Here is a 15,890-nt window from a genome sequence, read left to right as displayed (position 1 = left end):
GGCAATTTATAAACGAAGCACTTTATTTCACCTCATTTTGCGTCATTGTTTAAAAATGGTCTTGAGATATCGAATTTGGTACGAAACTTTCATAATTTGCAACACTGTATCTTTGTTAATTTGTATCTTTCACATGTTTTGAAGCTTCTTATACTACTGCGTTTGCTGCTGCTACTGTTACAAACTATTATGTAAACTTGGTTGTAACAAGTAGTAGTAGTAGTAGTAGTAATGATAGTAATAATAATAATAATAATATAATAACAACAATTTAAAATACCGATAATGCAATAATTTTAAAAATGAACCCCTCCTTGACAAACTTCTGCATATGCCACTAGTCTGTATCACAATATTTTTGAGGAGAGGGGTGTCCTCGACATCTTCGATTCGACCCCCCCCCCCCCCCCTAGGAAAATTTCTGGCGACGCTCATGATGTCATGTATTGACGCCGACATGCGGGGTGGCAAAGCAGTTTCCACCCGTCCCCAAAGTATCTCAAGGGAGGGACAGAGTACAGTGAACGTAATGAATAATGACATTTGATTTATTATACTTCATGAAACGGTGAAAACGTAAAGACAAAAAATAGGAAATTGAAGGCAAATAGAAAGAAAGGAATAGATAAAAGAGAGAACAAGACTAGGAGGGAAAGAAGTAAGACAAGCATTGGAAGGAAGTATCTTCCAAATCTAATCGGAGAAATGGCAAATCGGACATTACTGTTATGAAGTCTGCAACAACATGGCAATTTCCCACAGATTGCATTGTTGTGGGAGAACCATTTGTATGCGCATCTACCTTGCTGTCACGTTAATCAGCATTCCGAAAGACCTTCTGGTTTGCTGAGTCAATCAAACAGCATGTAATTCCATAGTGTCTGTGATCCTACCAGCTGGCAACATTTTGCACATCTCAAGTCATCACTTTTCTCCTCAGCCCACAAATAACAACAATTAGCACACTTCACAAATACAATTCTTTGCTGTCCTAATTATTTTCCATTACAGGGTGAATCGAAAGTCACGCAACCCTTATTACCACCGTTACTGAAGAGTGAGGTCACATGAAGAAACGTACGTAGGTTGGCGGAGAGGTGAGACGCACATTTTACAAATGACCTTGAGGCCAAGAGGGTGCCGAATGGACAAAGTATAATATTGGCACCTTAATAAATTAATATATTTTCAAAATGAGTTTCCTTCTCTCTCTGCTCGATGTATAAACATTTCAACACGAATAAAGTGCATTCGTATTGCTAAAAAAGAGGAAAAAAAAACATTATATGGGGTAAACCTGTATCTTTGTTTCAGAGCAAATGAAAATTGCGCAAACCATTACATTCACACAACACATGAGCCGAGTCGAGATGTATTCTGAACCCATGTTTTAACATACGTTTATTAGTTACGAAAACCTAACTAACTAATAATTTTGCCACAACGAAAGAATTACATCATAAAATACATTTATTTATTTCAATCATTTACTGACATAAATGCCAACATTTCTTCAGCATTATAAGTCTGTTTAAACACAAGACAGTCATAATTGTGTACATTTATATTAAACAAAGTCTTAAATTTAATACACTTTATATTATATCAAACTTCTACATAGATATCTACATTCATGCAAAAATATAGCTACATGATCCACAAAAGTCATGCAAAAATATATCATGCTCAAACATCATGCAAAAATTGATACTATTAGCATACAAGTAAAACAGGATGAAGATTTGTTGATCCACAACACCAATAACAAAAGATGTACACTGGGGAATCGAAATATGTTTTCTTATATAAGTACGGAAACAAGTTAACTGGAGAGTTTGAAGGTGAGTTGAGACGGTGAAAAATAATTAATAAATCTTACCCACTTGTAGCAGTGGCGGGTCGCTTCTCCTCCGGAGGGTTCTGGGGTGGCTGAGTGGCTGTCATGGGGCGCCTCAGCTGCACCCGCGCCTTGTACATGTTCCCGTCCATTCCCTCGATGAACCCTTCCGGGGTGCAGATGCACTCGGGGCCATACTGGTTGTAGAAGTGGCCCACCCTGGCCACTCTCTGCTGGGCGGTGGTCACGGTGTGGCTGCCTCCGCAGTACCTGTTGCACAAGTGGAAGGGCCTGGAAAGATGGGGGAAATTACATTGAATTTTGCGTGCACACAATGCAGGGAAAGAGGGGGGGGTTAATCCCCCCTGGAAAACGAATCGCAGCCAAAAATTACATATTTTACACACGTAATTTCATTACAGCAACAGTAATTAATTAATTATTACAAAGGAATGCTAATTTCAAGTAATTCTAGTCATTGGGGGTAAGGGGGCTTGGCTATCAATAAAACTTAAATAGAAATAGTTTAAATATTAACCAACTGAACTTTATTTATGTTGTTAAGTACACAAAGTAACAATCATTCTGTATTTTCGTAACTTGAAACGTACTATGCCAGTTTGGATAGAGGTGGGGTGGGGGGCGATGCAGTCTTGCTACTAGCCCCCCCTCCCCCCTTCCGCATAAAAACAAATCCTGCTTACGCTCACGACAACTACTATACAGTTTGGTAATTACAGAAACAAAGAAAAGCGTTTATATTTCAGACTTACGGTCAGTGGCGACGATTGGAGTGGGGGGGGGGGGCAGTTGACTCCCACTTTTTGACACTTTTGCTACCGAACTATGCTAAACCTTATGTATCAAGGGGAAGTAAACTGTGCTTGCCCCCCCTGTTTTGGAATCCAATCGCCGCCACTGCTAACGGTACTACCATAGTTGTTATAATACTACACACCCATCTCAGTAACACAGTAAAAATTTATAAAAGAAGAGACAAGGAATACAGATAGGAAATGAAGAGGTGTGAAAGTTTGTCCGTGTTGTACCGCGACACCCTGTATGTTAAGAAAATTAATGTAATTTGAACTCACACTGATGTTTCCTCAGGCGGCGGCTTAAGCTTCTTCCTGGCCCTTTCTTCTGCCCCAGCTTGCTCAAAAGCACGTGGTCCTCTGGCGATTGGAAGCCTGCAAGGAAATGAAAATACAGTGATACTGATAGTTTTCCAACAGAAAATATTAGGTCTAAAGATTTTAACAAGTTGAAGGTGTTCCTCCGTCGAAATACTCCACTGTTAGGGAGATTTCAGACCGAAGCGACACGCGACAGGTGACAAGAGACACGTGTCGCTTGCAAATGAAGCCTCATGAATTAATGCAACTTTCCTAAGCTGCACGAGTCGCTCGGACCGGGCTATTTTCTCAATGTCGTGCATCGTATCTAACCTATCAGGAAGCGAAGAGGTAAAAAAAGGTAAAGTTTCCCTTGAATATAGCACCGTGTCATGAAGGCACATTTAGGGGATGTAGAGGGTAGGGCCCTACACATTCTCGATCTCGGCTATTTTGGAGGTGATGTAATCAGCACCACGCTCCGGTCGCCTTAACCTCCAGGTACCCATTGCTGTGAGGCTGGGTAAGCCATTGAGCCGCTTTATGCGGGGAGAAGGCCGGAAGAATTCCGACCTTAGACCACCCCCCCCCTCCCCCGGGAATCGAACCAGAAACGACGAGGAAATATGAAAAATGTTCAATACTGAGTACCGAAAGTTAACCTTTAATATAGCACAAGGGAACATCCGCTTTGTAACAAGCAACCCACTGTACGTGAGCCTCCCGATGGCGTAATGGTAACGTCGTCGCCTTGCAATCAAGGCACCCGGTGGAGACACATGGTGTCTCGGATCCCACTTTAAACTGTAGGTCCACTCTAGATTAGCCTATCTGTGCATGAAGTGGACTTAAAACAACAATTCAATCATCATACGTGTCAAGAAATGAAAATCCAAAGAAATGTCGTGGTGCTGACCACATCACCTCCACCGTGGCCGAAATCAAGATGTGTGAAGCTCTTTATCTGCTACGGGCCCACGAATAACTGCATTTTCTATCTTGTATCTATGCAACCACACTTCACAGACACACGGTTGCCACTGCTCGTTACATTTTCTGTCGGAAAAAGTTTCCTTAGTACGTTATTGACAGAGTATTTATCCAATGTAGGTTAGTTTTAGTATGCAATACAGAAGGTTGTTTCACGTTGATGGTAACGATTTCGATCACCAGGGAGCAGCACGTAGGCACAGCACAGAGCAGCCAGAGCCAGTAGGACGAAAGTACTGTGTGCTGACTTGCAAAGACGATGGTTGGTGTGTGAGTGAGTGTTTACTACCTTGGTGACAATGAAGTTCGACCAGAAAGGAATACGTGATTAAATGCACAGAGGCATAGGCGGTGGAATAGGTGATCCGCAGAAGTGACACATGTGTGTAAGAGGAGGCGTGTGAGCAGGCAAGAATCGTGATCCCAGCATGTTGCACCCAAGGTCACGTAAAGAACGAAAACGGGGAACTATACGCGTGACATTGAACTTCGACCAGGCACCAGACCCATACGGGAAATTCCAGATAGTGGCGGATTCGACGGAAGCATGACGTCACGGACACGATAAGGGAGTCCGCCGTATATAAGCACGTGCTGTGCACCGAGGAACCGCAATGCATCATCACCATGGCCAGGGGCAAACCTATTGACAACACCGTGAGGAGAAGAGTGGTGGAGTTGCAACGGGATGGACTCAGTGAACGGGAAATAGGGCGCCAACTGAACTTACCCAAGTCAACCGTCCACTGCATCATCAAACACCACCAAAATACGGGTACTACAGAGCCAGGTAAGGCCCCCGGTCGAAAACGCCTGCTGAGCGTGAGTGACCTACGGATATTTAGGCGCTATATCAAGACCAACAATCATGTTTCTGTGGCCGAATATAGACTGTGGACTCGAGAACGGTTTCACATTGAAGTGTCAACCAGAACCATTCGCCGTTACCTACAGCGATGCGGTTACCGAGTGTACAAGGCGAAACGTAAACCCTTCCTTTCCATGTTGAACAAAGGCAATCGACTACGGTGTGCACGAATGTACCGGGGATGGACATTTCGGCAGTGGAACAGGGTTTTGTGAACGGACGAATCCATTTTCGATGTTGTGTACGGGAAAATACGGAAAACAGTCATTTGTCGGAAGGAGGAACAGAATGAAGCAAAATGTTATGCACGTCGGGTACAGAAACCTGCGTCAGTGATGGTATGGGGATGCATGACGGCATCTGGGGTTGGCCTACTACACGTCTGTGAGGGCACTGTGAATGCACACGCCTATACACGCATACTGGAGCGGCATCTTCCCACAGTGCGAAGGCACCTGTTCCACAGGCGGCGTCTCATCTTTCAACACGACAATGCCAGGCCTCATACAGCGCGGCTGACAAGAGAATGGTTGACTCGCCATCAAGTGCGAACTCTGCCATGGCCACATCGAGTCCCGACCTCTCGCCCATTGAGAATGTGTGGCGTGTTCTTAAGTGACGTGTGCAACAGAGGGGACCCACGACAGTGGCTGCTCTTATCGCGTCTCTGCAGGAGGAATGGCACCGCATCGATGTGGAATACCTTGAACGACTCGTCCGCAGCATGCCCCGACGCATAGCCACAGTTATTCGCCGACGGGGCGGCGTCACACCATGGTAAACAGGATCCCCTCTAACAGTGGTCGAACTTCAATGTCACGTGTAGATGGACGAAAATGATTTATTTTGTGTGGACACCATACATTGCTGCGTTGCAGCGGAAATTTATGTTTTCCTTTGTTCCATGTAGCCTGCTGAATAAAATATGTTCAGCATATGCATGTGTTCTCCTTCTTTCACAACGCACTCCTATATTTGTGACTGGTCGAACTTCATTGTCACTAAGGTTGTATATGGCACCAAAAATTCCAGTCTTTTGGGAGGGGTACATCTGTGCCCTTTCCGACGTTGGTTATAGTTATAGCCAGATAATTAAACAGTGCCACATGAAAGCATTCCATGTGTCAAAGAAGGGCATCAATGCAGTGTTGAATCGCCATAAAGCTTGCACCGTACCTGTTGCTGGAACCAGTCAAAGTGGGCCTCGGACATATCGGAAGCCCAAGCGTTCCTCCGATGTAGTGCAGAAAGTGAGATCCTTGGTGCGATGTGAAAACCCTGCAACGCAAAGAGTGATTGCACAGGCAGTGCAATGTTTCCCTGCAACTGTAAATCGCATCATTTCTCAAGATTTACAACTTGTGCGGAAGCACAAGGCTCAAGTTCATAAGTTGCGTACCTCACATGTCCAGGAGAGGAAGACCAACAGTCGGAAGCTCTACGATCACCATCTGGCAGGGGACCGCTGGAAGTATGTGGTGTCCCTGGATGAAGCATGGGTGTATCTGTCGGGGATGTGGTAAAAAAAAGGGCCTTCTACTATCGTCCACGTGATGCAGTGGGTACGTGAATGTGCTGAAAGTTTTCCACGCGGGTTCATGGTTGTTGGTGGTTACTGCCATAACGGCAAACTTCCACTGCGCAGAGTGGAAAAAAATGCTAATATAAATGCAGCCTATTACCAGACGAATATTTTGGAGCCACTTTACAGACATGATATTCCTGCTTTCTATAGCAGCGACACATCTCGTGTTGTCATCCACCAGGACAAGGCTTCCAGTCATACGGCAAAGTCCACGCAGGCATACATGGATCGGATGGCACGTGAAACGGGCATTCATGCAATCCCCTTTACAGACATCCCTGTGAAATCCCCCGATGCCTCTTCCATGGATTTTTGTGGGTTTCCGTTGTTGAAACGAGCCTTGGGAAGCAGATGGCCCCGCACAATTGAGGGTCTTTGGAAAGCTTGTGAGGAGGAATATGATCGTTTGGACCAATGTGTTCTTCAACGCAGTCTCCTCCAATGGAAGCTCCGCTGCAGGGCCATTGCTGCAAGACAGGGGTATCACGTGGAGCACCACCGCTCGTGGAGTCACGGCTTTTCTTAAGGTGAGGTGGGTTCTAACTTTGTTACCATGGACGTGAAACGACCTTCTGTATATGACAATGATGCAAGCATGGAGTTTGTTACGCTCTGCTTAATTTGATAAATTTGTTAAATCATTTATAAAGAAAGAAAGAAAATGTATAAGGTGCCTAGTTTAAAAGTTGAAAAGTAAAAGGTATGTTATGACCAAAAGAGTAGAGTTGATTGTTCCGATGTACTAAATATTATGACGTCATTGAATGAACGTCAATTAAAAATCAGAAAGATGTAGATGTACTAACCTTTATGTATGAAACTATGGCGGAATGTTTAATTTTTATACTTATCAATGTACAAATATTTGCTAACTCAAAAAAGATCAGAACCTTTTAGATAATTTGTGAAAGCTAACTTATGAACTGCGCATTTTTTGTAATTTGAGAAAGATTTTGTCTACATAACATGCTAGACAGGGGTTCGAGATTACAGAAAACGGGTATAAATACGCCGAATTTTCATTGCTAAAGGAAGTTAATTCTTGGTATCCGCGCCTGCGTGGGTCTGTTTACAGGCTTAGTGTTAAGTCGTTCACAACCCGCAGGTTTTTATACTGAGTAAAGTTCGCAAGGACGATCTCAGGTGGATATTTAAGAAGTTACCGTGTTTAAATACGCAATTACCCGGTTTCTCAGTCTCGCGCTTCTTTCTACCCAGATGTACACCAACTGACTTGCCATAATAAAGCAATATAAAACCTATATCCGGTGTTTCGAGCCGTTCTTTATGCCCACCTGAGATGGTTCCAGTGCGGACCTTTGGAGTTACCGTGAACTTTGGTTCTTCATCTGGGTGTGTCTCTTTACAGACACAGTGCCGAGTCGCTCACACCCCGCAGTTGTTGGAGCGTAACATGTTGAAACATGCGACGTCACCCTGCCTGTGACTCTGCTGGTCAAAAGATGTTTCCATATCGTCCAACCCATTAGTCCTTGCCAGACAGTAAAAATAAATTACGGCGGGAGCCATGAAAGAGTGCAACATGGCTGCATACGACAGTATAAAACGTGCTGATTTTGAGGGCTTGTAGCATTAAAATATTGCATCATTGAGCAAAACGTAAGTAAGAAAATAAGTAAGAAATTCCTTGCGAAATTTGGCCATCGAATTAAACAGTTCTCCGTACTTCTGCAGCAAGAAAGGTTTTTTTCCTTCTTGGCAGAATAGTAACTGCATTGCTATTCCTAGGAAGAATAGTAGTACACATATGCTCGGGAACATACACATGCATACATGTGCATATGTGCGTGCATGCATTGTGCTGATTATTCTCAGGTGCGTGCACTGCTGGCCACTTCTCTCCTGTTTCACTTACTTTTTCTTCTGCTTCCTGATCAGATCCAGCTCGTACGTGAGATAAGGCCTGATATCCTGTTTCCCAGGGAAGGGGGCAGGCGCCGGGACGCCAGGTGCGTCTAGTTGAGTCTTCATCACAACGTCCTTGTCACACGAGATGCAGTTGAGGTTTCTAGGATAAACAAAGAAAAAATAAACATTACTTCCGTTCTCGATCCATTATAAATTAATAAATTAAAGTTTTTGGGAGTATCGATACACTTGGCCATTTTACACCCTTCCGAATATACGAGGGGAAATTCCCAGATCTAAAACTCTTACCTTAGAGTTAAAAAATGGGTGTGAAGAACTCCTTGAGTATGATTGAAAGACCTGCACAGAATATACACGGAACATTAAAAAGGAAAGGCACTAAAAACTTCCTCAGATACAGTGTAAAAGCCTGCACTTCACATAAAGCTAAAAGCATTGGTTAAAACATTGTCATCATATCTCAACATGGACGATAAACAGTTGGAAAGGTTAAAAGTTTACTGTTACATATCAATCATTCAATTTTGTTTAACTCTCTATGATAACATTAAATGTTTTCGAATTTTATTACATTTTTTGAATATGTTCAGGTACAACAAATCAGGGTTGTTAAAGGTGCAGACATTTTAAATAGATTCAATTCCGGTCCAGGAGAGAAAATCAGCAATCGTAAATGGGTTTGGGACTGTAAAAAACCTTTTTATCTGTAGAGTATTTAAATTCTGGCCAGGAACCTTATTTCCGGATCAATTTAAATACGGTCCAGGAACCTTTTTTTTTTTCGGATCAATTTAAATTCGGTCCAAGCTCCGTATGGAAATGAGAAAATACGCAACTTGGACCGAATTTAAATTGTGCGAGAAAAAAGGTTCTGATTCTGTTGCGGAATCCATTACATCCTTTAACAACCCTGCCAGCACCTAAAAATCCGTTCCATAGTAACAATAAGCGAAGAGCGTGGTTACCTGAGGACCTTCTTGCTGCCGGCGGCCTCCCTCTCCTCCTTCATGGCAGCCAGGGCCTTCAGCTTCTGCTGGATGTTCTTCAGCTTGGCCCTCACGTAGTCCTTCAGGGGGGAGATCTCGCCCTTGTCCAGCTTCGTCCCCAGGTCCTTCTGGACGCCCTCCAGGGCCTGCTGCCACATGGTCTCCTGCAACAAGTGTCTCGCTTATTACATCGGCAAGAAAAAATCTTGTAGGAGGATCGAAATTAAAAGCTATTCTCTTGCCTGAAGGGGAATGTTCGTACTGAAAACAATGACGGTGTCTTCGTGGGTCATGGCGAATTAGAGAGAAAGAAGAGAATTAAAAGATATAACCATATGCAAGGTGTACGAGTGAAAAGAAAGAAATGTTTAGTTCGTTTGCCACCAGATGGCTTTAATTTGAAAAAAGGGGCGTGGCTGTCGGAGGAAAGCAAACCACGTGTGGGAACTTCACTTCCCACTGATTAGCAGAGGTTAAAACACGTTAAGTTGAGTTCTCTTTGAGTGTTGAAAGGGGTCATCTCGGAATGGAACAAAGTACAGGGAGTAGTTGTTTTGTAGTGGTTTAGTATTTTAAGTTTTTATGTAGAGTATTTAGTTGGGATTTTTAGTTAAAGCACTGCACACTTTGTTCTATTCAGAGATATGTCTTTTGGGGGGAAATTAATATTGAAATGACATTACTATAATCTCTTTTGGGTTAAAATAACTTGTAAGGAAGTCTAAAATTATGTAAAGATTTAATTGGTTAATTTAATTGTTTCTTTATAATTTATTGTATTTATATTGGGGGTTTATACTCTTGTAATCATTATTTATGTAGTCTCAAGCTCTTCAGGCATTTTGTTGTTAAATAAACCTCTATACTATCAAGCCTTTTATTTATAATTTCTAAACCTACAATTTTACGGCTTAAGCCTTCCACTGCCATATCTTTATATTTCTGCTAGGTTAATAGGCCGACTTCAGTTGCAAAGCCTTGTGTCCTAATGAAGGGCAATATTTCTTAGTGAATAATTGTAAAGGAAGTGCAATAAGAAGCTGGTCATAAAGAAGAGGGGGAGAGAAGGAGAAAGTGACAGGGAAAGAGAATGATCCGAAACGAAAAGCTTGAGGAGGGAAGAAAACAAGAAAAGAAACTCGTCAGAAAAAGAAAAAGAAAATAAACTTAAAAGAGCGAGAAAGAAAGGAATAAAAGAGGTTAGAGAGGTATATGGTAAGAGGAAGATAGGAAGAATAGAATCTCTTGGACAAAGGAGAGAAAAATGAAAGGAAGCTCCAAATAGACAGGAAGAGAGAAGAGAATGAGAGACAGGCCAAAAGAACAGAACACAGATAAATATATAGATAGATAGAGAGATAGAGAGAGAGAGAGAAGAGAACCTCGAGTGAGGGAAAGTAACCGAGATAGTGAAATAGGAAACTAAACACACAGTGAGAAAAGTGCTACAGCAAGAAAAAGTTGAAACCATGCTGGTGAAACCAAGCCACAGTCGGCTAAGGACAATTCCCGTCGCCATAAGCAATGCAGCACAACTATCGACACACAACATCCTGGGTTCGATACCCCTCCCCTCCATCATTCGATCCTTCTGGTTTTTAAGTTCATAATATTCCATACGAAAGTCCAGAAAGTGCAGTTTATGGTTGTTGTTTTTTTTATTAAGTTACAGTAAGCACTAGGTTTTACGTTACCTGATCGGTGAGCTTCTGCGACGCATCGTCCAGCTGCTTGGTGAGATCGTCGCAGATGGCGTCGAACTGCTCGTGGGAGACCTTCCTGTTGACGGCGCCCGTGTCAGCTTTGTCCGCCAAAGCTTCTTCGATGTCTTCCTTGTCCGCTTTCATAGCCTTCAGCATCTCCACCTGTTCCAGTAGGGCCTGGGGGAAAGGAGACGGTTCAAGAATTAGCATGACGAGGTGGCGTGTGCTGTTTAAAAGATAGCTGAATTTAAGAGAAGTTACTTGTGTTCTTGTGGACACTTTAATACATGTTCGTTGATTTTTCCTTTAGGTAGCCTTGATCCTCTGTACCCCCTGGAGAAAGTGAAATATTTGCATGGTTTATGAAGATTTTATTGTTCATGAACGTTTTCAGTTGATTTTAGCTCTCGGAAATGTGTTCTTGTGAAGTAAAGTACGTCTGTTACCTTAGCGTGTTACTTTACCGTGTAGCAGAACAGCCCGAAGGCTTTGCGCAAGTGAATATAGCACCCAAAACGACTTTCCACAACAGCAGCTATAATTTTACGTAGTGTTGAGAAGAATTAACGTCTCCTGCAGTTATCTCTTTATGTAGAACATTTATTTACACTTCCACCCTTCTCCGTATATACATCTTTTCATTACAAATCCAATATCAACTGCTCCCGATTGCCTTTTGCCCCAAAACACAGAGAATTGCACTTATCAAGACTCCACTTTACGAGCGCACTATTTACCATAGCGCTAACCCGCCCCCGCAGTTTATCACGCAGAGGTCCCTACGCATACGGCGCTTACTCTCTGTATGTATCGATGCATCCAAAAAACTGTCTTAATCGATCGGGCCTTGTATCGGAGCATCTGAGAACCGGCAACTTCCTGCGAGTGCGATATGAGAATATGAGACCCCCCAAGTCGGAACCGGTATTTATACCTCCGACAAACGACCCGCCCCCAACCACCGAGGCAAGGTCCTATTGTTACCTTTCAAACGTGGAAGCCGTTGAGGGAACCCAACCGTTGCTTCCCCGACTACCGGGCAAAAAGCAACCTAGGCCAGAGCATTTACAAAGAACTATATACTTTCCAGTAGCGAAGCGTGGTCTTAAGAGGAAGGAAAGCAATGCAGTACTCCGAAAAATGGGGGGGGTATATAAATTATACAGCCCATTGCCCCAGTTTTTCTAGGAAAGAAAGGACATTTTAAATAATAATAATATATCCATGAACTCCTCTCTCAACGGCCATACTGCTTAGTTCAAAATTCTTGTCACGTTATTGATAATAAAATACTTGCTATTACTTACAGCTTCCCGTACGAAATTTGAAATATCCATGTTTGTTTTCGTAACTTCACAACACACCAAACAAAAGAGAACACTCACTTCAACCACTCGTTCTTCCCACACAAATGGAAAATATTCCGAAAAGCTCATAAGGTAACAGAAAAGTGATGTCAACCTCGTTGTAAAAAGTAATGTTCACGGGGGAGTAAAAGAACTGACTTGAAGCTTAAAATTAATTAAGCTTTCGAATAATAGGTCATTACAATAGGAAGAACATGCGCTGGTTCTTCTTTTTAATAATGTATTATATTAATAAAAATAATATTTCGAGTTGGATAGCATTTATGACTTAACGTTTTTGCTATTTGCAGGTCTCAGAAGAGAGTTTCATTGCTTTTTTTTTTGTTTTACATACGTTTTATCGAAAAAACATCAGTTTATTGTTTGTATGAAAACTTACGATAAATATAGTGTAAATTATTTGGTAGTTGTCAACACTGGCGTGCGTTGTAATTTGAGACAAGAGAAGTGTGAAGCGGACAACAGCCAGCTGTTCTGTAGATTCCAGCGCTCCCCAGTGCCGGAACACCATGTTTGTCTTAATCCCTGAACGTCGACATTATTGACACGTTTTACAAATCTTGAAACTCAAAGTAATGCTTTAAAGTTTACATGGAATTTGGAACAGTTATATTAATTTATTTCAATAATTCTGTGTCTATAATAAAGCAAATATACATCTTCGAGATCATGTTAACACTTCTATGTTTTCTGATAGTAGTGTCTGCTTTCTGCTTGGCTCGGGTGTTTTCGAGAAGCCGAAAAGCTCCGAAAAGCAGAGCTTTTATTAGTGGTTTGGGGACCTTACCTTCACCAGCATCTACCCTTCGCCATATGATACTTGAGAAGCGTTGGTTTCCCGCACAGTGGCTGCAAGCAGAGAGTTTGCTGCTTGCCAACGGGCTGCGGAGAGAGTTTGCGGCCGTAAAATTTCGCGAAATCGAGTGCGATAGAAAATAAATAATGCACTCAACGTTAAGTACATTAAATAATATTTTAATAGTGCAAGCAGTGCTTGCTTTGCTTGTACTATATCTTCGCCACTGAATTACTTTCCGATTTCCAGCTGTGTGCGTAAAAACCACACAACAGTTAGGCGCTAGTATTGTTAGGTTTGGTACTGATAGTTATTTCCGACGTGTTCTTACGCTATTTTAGTGTGCATACAAACAGTTCTTACCAGGGGCGGCCGCTCATAAGGACGATACGGACGCCGCACTGCCGTGTGTAATCACAAGTGAACAAACATTACTTTAACATTTATATATTATCTTTTACATTGTCTGAATTACAAATATTCCGTTGCTTATAGATCGTTGGTTAGTCGGTTCTGTATTCATTCTTCCGCGACAATTGCGAAGTTTGCACGCCATCGGAATAACGCGCGGGATCTGTGGCTGGGAGGACGGAGGGTTTGTCGTCCGAAACCAACCCCGTAGGCGAACGGTAAACAATGAAGAGTTGCCAGAAGCAATGAAGTTAACACAAGAAGGAAAATTACCAACCGTCGAAAAAAAATCATTCTGTATTCCATAGAGCAATAAATAATGCAATTTCCAATGAGGAAAGAAAATATCGGTAACTGAAAAAGTACAGACAGGTGCTACTTTTCGGTAATCCCGACGATGAGGATAAGTGATAATTAAATGATGGAAGGGCACTCACAAAGAACACCCATGTCCAGGCAGGGATTCGAACCCAGGATCCATGGCTTTCCAATGCTGTATGCTAGCCACGGAAGTCGGCTACAGCTTCGTGTTACTCACAAAATTAGATTTAATTACATGTTTTGATTAGCACGTTTTGAAAAAACCCTGATAGTGTGACAAAGTTTCACAATTTCTTTTCAAGCCGGCTGTTAAATAAATTAGAAACTAGTCATCTAAACTCACCAAGAGCCGCTACAGGAACCTGTGTACTACGAATTTCTGAAAATTTGGCAAAATTGTCTGGCAACCCTGAGGCAATAAAATGACTGCATGGGTAGACGATAGCATTGACACTTGTTGCAAAGAGAATACTCGATTCTCTTTGCTTGTTGTTTCTTCGTTTTCCATGGAAAAGTGAAGCTTTTTCGGTAGTGTGCTGTAGTTGTGCGTTTGTTGCGATGAGCTATGTGGAGAACTTGTTGGTGCGAAGTTTTTCTACCAGAAGTCTGGATGAATAAAATAAACATAAAAATCCTAGGCCGGCCTAGTCCGAATTTGAATCTAGAACAAGCATGTCTGAAGAAGATTTCCGGTAAGTTTGAAGTTTTTACTGTAGAACTTGAGCTTCTGGTAACGCAGATATCACCTTTCCAGTGAGATATTTACTTTGCTGCCCTATTTCATATATTAATTAGTCATGTTGGACAGGAAACGTTTTTTGTGTAACATTTTTACTAGAAATTTTCACTTTAATGCACATAAATATTCGTCATTGTGCTTATCAATTTTCCCCTCTGTTAAGTTAAAAAAAAAAACAACTAAATCTGTTAGAACTCTATTTCTTCTTCCATCTTTCGTAATCTTCGCATTACTGTTAAATAATTATTAATTTATCATAATATGTGCAAACGTGCAAAACATGATATTCGGTAAAGACGAATAGCTATATCAATTTCTTATCATGTTGGCTGTTATATACGAAATTAATCAATTAAACTCACATTACAAGTAGAGCAAATTTGTAAGCTGTCGACCCTCCACTTCGGTTCACCACGAGCCGCCACTGGTTCTTACTAACAAAAATCGGCGAGAACGCTCTGAAATTGCAGGTTTTTACTTACGTGGGCAAATCTTTGGCATCAAATATCTCCGTTATTTGTGCTTTCCTAAAGCTGGAACCACTTTTACATTACATAATACATTAAAATCTGTCGATTAAAAGAAAATTCGACGTAATTCTCGAGGGGGTACAGTGGGTAAACAGCCCCTTTCTTTAATCCACAGGGCTGCATATTATAGTGACTGGACCATTAATGGAACGAATGATTTTTCAGTTGTATTTATCACATAGTTAAGAAACAGCATACTACTCGTATATGAATTCAATTCCATGTGTGTAGGCGATACAGACGTTATGGTGAGATACTTACATTAATATGGGCCTGTCTGTCCTCGTCTTCACCCAAGAGTCTGTTGATGGCCGTTCTGAAGTTATCAACCTCTGCCTGCATCGCTTGGATCTTGGCCAACACGTCGCCAACTCCTGCCGTGTCCTGAGTGAGAGACGTTCACATTACTTCATGGAAAAGTAGCATATCAAGCACAGAGTGCCTGACTGGCGTAAGAAGTGACACATTGGAAAGTAGACGCAATCGTCAAGAAATTGAAAATTGGTGTTACAAGAAATGTGTTTATGTATGTGCGGTAGCATGTTTTAACCGATTTTTCATATATTCGAAATAGCAATGCGTGTCGTGGGTGTTTCAGCGAATTTCAACATATTTCGTGCTTAAAAAACGAAAAATACCCCGATAATTCAACATTTCTCGTGTTTTAGGCTTTAAAAAAATAAAACGTAGCCTACCATATTAACGCGTGTATGACGTACACACTTTCCCAAAATTGTATCCCCAAAAAAACT

The 15,890-nt window shown here is 41.9% G+C and overlaps 1 protein-coding gene across 3 annotated transcripts in view; it reads right to left on the bottom strand.

Annotated features, from left to right (window-relative positions):
- Window positions 1-1,509: 1,509 nt before the first annotated feature.
- Window positions 1,510-15,890, bottom strand: part of LOC145978003 (uncharacterized) — a 34,026-nt gene continuing 19,645 nt past the window's right edge. For all 3 annotated transcript variants that reach the window (XM_083110372.1, XM_083110374.1, XM_083110373.1), the window contains exons 10-15: window positions 15,400-15,522; window positions 10,966-11,151; window positions 9,251-9,435; window positions 8,272-8,424; window positions 2,932-3,027; window positions 1,510-2,128 (exon numbers count right to left, since the gene is read on the bottom strand). In XM_083110372.1, coding sequence (XP_082966498.1) covers window positions 1,876-2,128; window positions 2,932-3,027; window positions 8,272-8,424; window positions 9,251-9,435; window positions 10,966-11,151; window positions 15,400-15,522 — 996 coding nt within the window. In that variant the 3' untranslated portion in view covers window positions 1,510-1,875. The remainder of the gene's footprint in view (window positions 2,129-2,931; window positions 3,028-8,271; window positions 8,425-9,250; window positions 9,436-10,965; window positions 11,152-15,399; window positions 15,523-15,890) is intronic.

The sequence above is a fragment of the Lepisma saccharinum genome, chromosome 24, assembly GCF_977018435.1.
Source record: "Lepisma saccharinum chromosome 24, izLepSacc3.1, whole genome shotgun sequence".
Classification (NCBI taxonomy): Eukaryota; Metazoa; Arthropoda; class Insecta; order Zygentoma; family Lepismatidae; genus Lepisma; species Lepisma saccharinum.
This window is presented reverse-complemented; position numbering and strand designations above follow the sequence as displayed.